The sequence below is a fragment of the Gracilinanus agilis genome, unplaced genomic scaffold (genome assembly GCF_016433145.1).
Source record: "Gracilinanus agilis isolate LMUSP501 unplaced genomic scaffold, AgileGrace unplaced_scaffold52700, whole genome shotgun sequence".
NCBI lineage: Eukaryota > Metazoa > Chordata > Mammalia > Didelphimorphia > Didelphidae > Gracilinanus > Gracilinanus agilis.
The window spans coordinates 1-8,238 of record NW_025387689.1 but is presented as its reverse complement, the minus strand read 5'-3'; the positions used below and the strand labels follow the sequence as shown (position 1 = coordinate 8,238).

The following is an 8,238-nucleotide window of genomic DNA, read 5'->3' as shown; positions in this document are numbered from 1 at the left end:
CTGGACTTTTCAGCTCCTTTACCCAAATTTCCTGAAGATGTAAAAACATCTTCAGTACCAGTGTGTGAATCTATTTCTTCTTTTATTTCTTCCTTCACTTCATCTTCAATCATCACTTTTCCTTCTTTGACCTCTTGAATAATTTCTTCAGGAAGGATGAAGTTCTTCTCTGAATTAGGGAATGGAAGAATCTCAGACTCATGCAATGCTTGCATATCGTACATAGTACTTAAATGGTCCCCGATGACTTTGGAGGAGATCTGCCTCCCTGTGTTCTGACTGAACTTGTCCCTGATGCAGATCATGTGGAAGTGACGATTCACACCGACAGGCTTGTGCCCCAGCATGGCATGGAAGAGGCACACTTCCATCTCGGGGCTCCACACTACTACTTCCTCGGGCGGGCCCAGCACCGACTCCACTGGGCCTTTCTCACCGCTACCGCCAGGGCCCGGGCCAGAACCGGGGCTGCCGCTGCCGCCTGCTCCCGATCCTGGGCCGCCGCCGCCGCCGCTTCCGCCGGTGGCAACCTCAGCTTCCCCCCATAGTTCGGTCCGGGCTCTCTGCTTAATTCTTAACCAATTCATATCTCATACATTTTTGTAATTTTCTTATTTATTTCTTCCAATGCAGTAATATTCTTTCAGATTCACTTACCATAATTTGTTTATACATTCCCCATTGATGAGCAGGTATCTATTTTGTTATCAGTTCTTTAAAAGTTAATTTAGAAAAAGGATTTTATCAAAGTTGAGATTTTTATGTTTTTTTTAGAACTACTTTGACACATACTATATGGTACTATTATATAGGTTGAGGTTTTTATCCAAATCTGACTTTTATAAAATTTAAATAAATTCCATAATTATGTTCTTACCTTCTACTATTTTCCCCAGTGCTACCATTTAATAACTGTGTGAATTTGGACAAGTCTCTTAATCTTTCTCAGCATCACTTTCCTCACCTGTAAAATGAGGATAATAATAATAGTATATACCTCTTTGGGTTGTTGTGAGGACCAAACGAGACAACATTTGTAAAGCATTCAAGTGATAGCTTTTATTGTTTTTGTTGTTTCTTAATGTTGTTAGTGTTATTATCATTATTTAAACTCAAATTCCTGATAGCAACAATCATGAATTGAGATTTAATTTTTGAGAATACAATTTCATTAAGAGATAAAAACTTAAAAAAAAACCAAACAAACCCAAAACCTTTATCTTCCATCTTAGACTTGATACTGTAGTGAGGGGATTAAATGAGTCCCTCACTAAAGTGGGAAAATTGAGGAAAGAGGGTTGTCAGTTAGGTGTCCCAACTGACTTCAGGGAACTGAAAAGGGTAAATGAATTAACACAGATAACAATACACAGCTGGGGATGACTGGAACAAAATAACATCCAGGGAAAGTAACTTCAATACATAGTGGGTCAATGTGTCAACCTTGGTATCTGGGAAAGAAGATATGAGGCAGAATTATGAAAATGAAACAGTTTAATAAATCAGAGGAATGGGGAATGAAGGGGATTAGATCTAACTAGGGTCTAATGATATTTACCCAGGGATAGAGGGGTGGACAAAGACTACACTGATATCTAAATCTATGAATGGACTCTTAAAGCAAGGTCTGGCTTGACAGGGAGTAAGAGATCACAAAAATGTCTTAGGATGAAGTCTTCAAGTCTTCACAGCTGATATCAGGAAAATAGGATTCAGAGCAAGTTATCCAAGGGCGAAGAGAGGGAGGTGTGATAATCTGCGTGTGTCCACCAAACCAGTATAAATCCACTTCTCAACCTAACTACTTTACTGGGCTTGATTGAAAGATATCACAGCGGGCAGCTGGGTAGCTCAGTGGATTGAGAGCCAGGCCTAGAGATGGGAGGTCCTAGATTCAAATCTGGCCTCAGACACTTCCCAGCTATGTGACCCTGGGCAAGTCACTTGACCCCCATTGCCTACCCTTACCACTCTTCTGCCTTGGAGCCAATACACAGTATTGACTCCAAGATGGAAGGTAAAGGTTTAAAAAAAAAAAGAAGAAAAGAAAGAAAGATATCACAGTCTAAGATCCAGGGAAACAGCTTCAGAGTTGTTGAGTCTGACCAGATACACCATAAAATTCGCAGGCTCTTCCTGACAGCTTCAAATTGCCATACTGCCAGAGTCACTGTATGTGTCCAGATTCCAAATTCTCTTGTCAGCCAAGTCTGCTCTCTCTGCTAGCTAAATATATATTTCTGCAACAATACTAAATATCTATTCCAAGGCAGAAGAGTAGTAAGGGCTAGGCAGTTCAAGTTAAGTCACTTGCCGAGGGTCACACTCCTAGGAAGTGTGCCTGAGGCCAGATTTGAATCCAAGTCCTCCCAACTCTAGGCCTGACTGTCAATCCACTGAGTCACCAAAGTGCCCTTTCAGAGTTGTTTTTAAAGTTTACTAGCATGTGGCTCACCCTATCTCATCAGTCTTATTTCAAATACTTTCCTTCACAAGCATTCTCTTCCAGATTGGCCTCTTGATGTTTGCTATACACTGTATTTCCTCTCTAGCCTATTGCCATTGAACAAATTGGACTTCAGTTTTGATTTGGGACATACTTTCTGTTTGCTCAGCCTCTTAGAATTCTGAGTTGCCTTAAAAAAACATGATTGAGCTTCTGAGCAGTCAGCAAACTTTTATTAAGTACTGACCATGTGCTGGGCCTTGGACTATGGATATACAGAAGAACAAAAATAGAGTTCTGACCTTCAAGGAGTTCACATTCTAAAGGGGGAGACAAAGTAAAGAATCGTACATAGAAGATTTGTAGGACAGTAGATCTTTACATTATTTTCACATATACATGTAAGTGTACCTTTATATTATATAACATATAAATGGATAATAATCTTAAGGGGGTTGATGATGAATGAAAATAATAATAGCAAACATTTATATAGTGCTTAATATGTGCCACAGATACTGTGCTAAAGCCCTTTACAAGTATTGTCTGATTTGATTTTCATAGGTCTTATCTCCATTTTATATATGACAATACTGATTTGAACAGGTTAAGTGATATGCCTAGGGTTATACAGCTAGTAATATGATGCAATACAATAAGCATTTATTTAGCACCTACTATGTATCAGGCACTATGCTAAGCACTGGGAATAGAAATAAAGAAAAAGAAAAAAGTTTCGTTGTTTAGTTGTCTGACTCTTTGTGACCCTTTGGACCATATCACACCAATATAGTCTGAGGAATTTCCTTGGCAAAGATATTGGAGTGTTTTGCCATTTCCAGTATATTAAAGCAACCAGAGGTTAAGTGACCTGTCCAGGGTCACACAGATAAGTGTCTGAGGCCAGTTTTGAACTTGGATCTTACTGATTCTACACTCAGCACTCTATCCATTGAACCATCTTCTAGCTACCTCCTGGAAAGGCAGTCCTTGCCTTTCAAGGAGCTTTTAATTCAGTGAGGGAAGACAGTACACAAAAGGAAGCAGAAAAGAGGGAGGAACTGTGCCAGAACATACCCAGAGCTGTGACTTGAAGGTCTTGTGGAATCAAAATCAAACATTGGTGGGAAATAAAGAGATAGAAATGCTGAGCCCTCTAAAATAGGAGATATGGGGGGGGGAGGTTTTTGCTCTGCCTTTATTTAATCTTCCAGTCAAGGGGAGAGACAACTGAGAGTATTGAAGTATTGAGCATCAAGGTGAAACAGTCTCTATATGATGAGATTTCTATGATGAATTTATCCTGGAGGAAGCATGATGTTTCTGGGATAGAAACCAAGTAGGCAGGAGATGAAATGTAGTGTGTGAAGAATAGCAGGAATACAACTCTCCCTGGATTGTAGAATATAGGGGTTGTGGGGAGGAGTGAGGACTGCAAAGGTAGGAGGAGGCCAGAGAGTGAAGGACTTTAAAAGCCAAACAAAGAGTTTTATATTAAATCCTGGAGTTTATAGGGAGCTGCTAGAATCTACTGAGGGGGCTAGAGATGACAGTCAAACCTTTGAGGAAAATTACTTTGATAGATGAGTGGAAGATGGATTAGAATGAGGAGAGAATCAAGGCAGGGAAACCTGCTAGAGGGGTATTGCAGTAGTCTTGGTGAGTAATGATGGAAGCCACATCTAGGGTTAGACAAACTTACTTCTAAAAGCACCTTTTGCCTCTTGCTTATGTACCTAAAATGTTCGGTAAGTACTTATTGACTAACTCTCACATTGTATTGTTTCAATTAAGTCTGTTGCTCAGGTGCTCTCATCAGATGTGCCTTCAGGAACTGAAGCAGAGGAGGAAGATGATGGCATGAATGATATGAATCAGGAAGTCATGTCATTGATATGGAGTGAAGATTTAAGGGTCCAGGAAGTTAGAAGACTTCTTCAAAGTGCTCATCCTGTCCGAGTCAATGTAGTTCAGATGCCAGAAGTTAATGACCATGAATATATTGAAGAAAAAGAAAACAGGCAAGTGAGCTCAGCAGTATTCTATCAGCCAGTTTAAATTTGAGTTTGAACTGTAAATCTTTTAGCTTGGAACATGCAAATTTTTTATTTTCACAAATTTAATGAGATGTTTTTAAAAAATACTGTTTTTTAGAAGTTCTTGCTAATCATAGTACACCGTAAATGTATTCATAATTTTTTATTTATTGAAATGTTTCTGAGAATTGTTCCTTTTGAAGTACAGCAGAGTTAAAAAGCTGAATTCCATGTTTCCCTGTCGATTATTTGACTTAAAAGTAAATACAAACACACATATACACCCTGGACTTTTGTACCTATTTCTGGTATTAAAACTTTGATAAATTTACTTTTGTATATACTTTTTGAATACTTGCTGTACCAGATGGTATAATGTTGCCCTAAGCAACATTTTATTTTAAATGTCAAGATAGAAGCACAAGATCACATTTTCAGCAAGAAGGCAGAGTGGTTGTTTTTTGCAAACCTTTACAACCTAAAAATCTCATCAAAGTACATATGAACTGAGTAGAGAGAATAAAGGTAACACCACAGAATAAGATAAGCACCTCATGAAGTAAAAGCCTCCTGAAATAACTTTATACAATTAAAACTACTTAAAATTCTTATTAGTATTCTATCCCCAGGCACTGGGGTGTGGAAAGCTTGTGTTTAAAGTAAGACTATGAGGATCCCTGGCCATTCTTTCTAGTACTTAGCCAATGTAAGCCCCACTCCAACTCCCAGTGTAGGCACATCATGAAGTGTAGAAGACACATGTAAAAGAAGTCTTACAACTGGAGGAGAAAGCTAGCAGCTGTGCATTGTCAGCTTGAGGGTAAGCACTTAGAGCTTCTGGGCCTGACATCAGTCTTCTTTCTACATAGTTCACTCTGGTCAGGGAACCAGTCATTTTCCCATACCCTGCAACATAAAGAGGCTGACATTCTAAGGCCAAGTTTTAGGGGTTTCTGAAGTTGTGGAAGGGAGTATTTGCCAAGAATGGGTAGAAAAGTTACCACAAAAAGAAGAAAGAGTCTGGGAGACAAAAATTTGATGAGAGCCCAGTATTAGTATATGATTAAGTATTATACTATGAAGGAAAATGAATCACCAGTTTGCAATCAATGTAAGTTCTATGGATTCCCCAGAGACCATAGAGCAGTAGCAAAAAAAACCCAAAAAAACAAAAACAAACAACCCCTCTACAGTTGTTCAAAACAGAAATAAAACTTTTAAAAGAAGAAACAAAACTTTAAAACTCTATTGGTCACCGTATTAGGTTCCATGAATTTAAATTTCATCTTTATGTAAATGATTCACTGATTTCTAAATCTAGATCTAGTACCTTCTCTTGAGCCTCAGTACCACATTACTAGTGTCCCATAGGACATTTTAAACTGCATATTCTGGAGATGTCTATAGCTCAACATGTCCAAAATAGAACTTACTTTCTTTCCCCCAAATTCTCCTCTTGTCTAAACTTCCTGTTTCTGTCAAAGGCACTAGCAGTCTTCCAGGTTTGTCATTTTGATATTCCTTAGGCTCATTACTCTCTTATTTTATATATCTCTATAGTCGTCAAATCTTGTTTTTCTACCTCCACAACTTCTCTTTCCCTTTTCTCTCCTCTCAGAGATACCTCCTTATTTTAGATCCTTATCTCCTCTTTCCTAGGTTGTTGTAGCATCCTCATCACTGGTTTCCTTGCTTTACTTTTCTCTCCCATTCCAGTCCATCTTAAATAAACATTACTACTAAAGCACTTTTCATTAAGTGGAAATTTGACTCTGTGATTTCCATACTTAATCAACTCCAGTGGTTTTCTCTTGCCTTGAGAATAAAATAGAAATTCCTCTGTTTATCTTCTAAAGACCTTCTTTTCTATTCCAGCTTTCTTTGCAACCTTTTTTGGACATTATTTTCCATACCACTTTCTGCAGTAGCTAAACTGGGCACCTTTGTTTCTCATTCATATTCATTTCCCTTCTCCATGCCTTTGTATTGTACTCTCATGTTTGGAATGCACTCCCTCCTTATCTCTGCCTCACATAGTCCTTCTCTTCAAGACATAGATCAGACTCTACCTTCTCCATGAAACCTAAAAGCTTTCTTTCCCAAATTACCTTGTATTTCTATTTTGTATTATCTAAATTTATTCTATATTTACTTAGGAATATACTTGTCTTCACTGTTAGAATAAGCTCTTTGAGAGTAAAAATCATTTTTCTTTTTTGTATTTGTATCAGAAATGCCTAGCACAGTGCCTGGCACATAGTAGGTTATTAATAAATCCTGGATGATTGAAAATTAGGTCAGAAATCAGATCTCTCTGCAGAACTAAAGGAGATAGACAACAAAGTAGAAGATATCAAGCACGCAATGGAGGATATCTTTGGGGAAGTAAAATTTATTAGATAATGTGTGATAGATTTTAGAACTGAGCAATATAGAAGTAGAAAACTGGACAGAAAAAGAGCTAAAGGTAATGATTTTAAAAGAACAGATGAATTAAATATAAGCCAAAATGATTGATCTGTGCAAAGTAAACTTGAGGGTCATAAGTCTCCCAAAAGAGTCTGGAGGCATCAAGTGAGACCTTAAACATCTTCAGGAAATAATTTAAGAAAACTTTCCATGACAGGACAACAAAATACTGATTGCTCTGAAGCTACCCACACTTGAAACTTGTTAAATTCCGGTTACTCTATTAAACAACACATTTTACAGATAACCTGGAAAGGGAGCATATTCTTTCAGATAGGACTGATATGCCACTTTTGCTGAATTGTTTTTTTTTTCTTTCTTAAATTTTTGTTATAAGAAGGCTAATCAGGTAGGAAAAGATAGATTAAGAAATGAATGTGATACAGATTAAAAAGTTGCCAAAACAAAAAGCAGTTCTCAGACATTTTGATCATGTTCCATCTTAATATTTCCATTTCCTGAGACTCTTTTGTTTTGAAATGATTTGGGATACCTTTCTTTTTGTCTCTAGCACTTAGCACAGTACTCAGTACATATGTAGTATTTAATAAATACTGGTTGACTAAATGGCCCAACATAGCCCCAGTGTGGCTCCCCCAAAGCTTTCATGATGTTATTTTTTTTTAACTAACAAGTTTTCTAAAAGGGAAGGATGTTTTGTAAGACAGAACCCTGAATGTGTTTGTGGGGAGAAAGAGGAGTGGAGACAGTGACAACTTCAGGGGGATAAATAGGAACAAGTAGTTAGGGATGTTCAAGTGATGGATGTATCTTTCCTCTGACTTCATATGATGCTTCTATATAAACTCTTACAAGAGGGGTCCTTTAATATAGGAAATGTTGAGGTGCATCTAATGTGACTGTAAAGAAAGTACAATTCCAGCGTGTTTGTAAATATAAAGAATTACATCTCATTCTTGTATAGCTATAATACATAGTAGGTACTCAATCAGTGTTTATTGGTTGATCTTTTTCCTTTTCCAGATTTGTTCTAATTCTTTCTCCTTTCTTAATTATATTACTGCCATCATTCCATCTAGCCTTTCTGGTACATTAGGATAGTGGGAAACTATCCTGAACAGTGTTCAAGCTTGTGGGGGACCTTTCAGAGTCTTTGTTTCTTTGTTCATAAAGTGAGAATATTATACTAAAGGATCTTTAAAAGGCTCATTAAAGCTCTAAAATTTTATGAGAGTTATAAGATTTCTGACTATATAAGATTTCTGACTACATAAGATTTCTGACTACTCTCATGAAATATATATATATATACACATACATATATAT

The 8,238-nt window shown here is 37.4% G+C and overlaps 1 protein-coding gene across 1 annotated transcript; it reads right to left on the bottom strand.

Annotated features, from left to right (window-relative positions):
* Nucleotides 1-6: 6 nt before the first annotated feature.
* On the bottom strand, nucleotides 7-587 carry LOC123255820 (MRG/MORF4L-binding protein-like; the record flags this gene model as incomplete). Its single annotated transcript, XM_044684548.1, has 1 exon — nucleotides 7-587. A coding segment is annotated over exon 1 (581 nt), but the record flags the coding sequence as incomplete, so codon positions are not given.
* Between the last annotated feature and the right edge of the window lie 7,651 nt (nucleotides 588-8,238).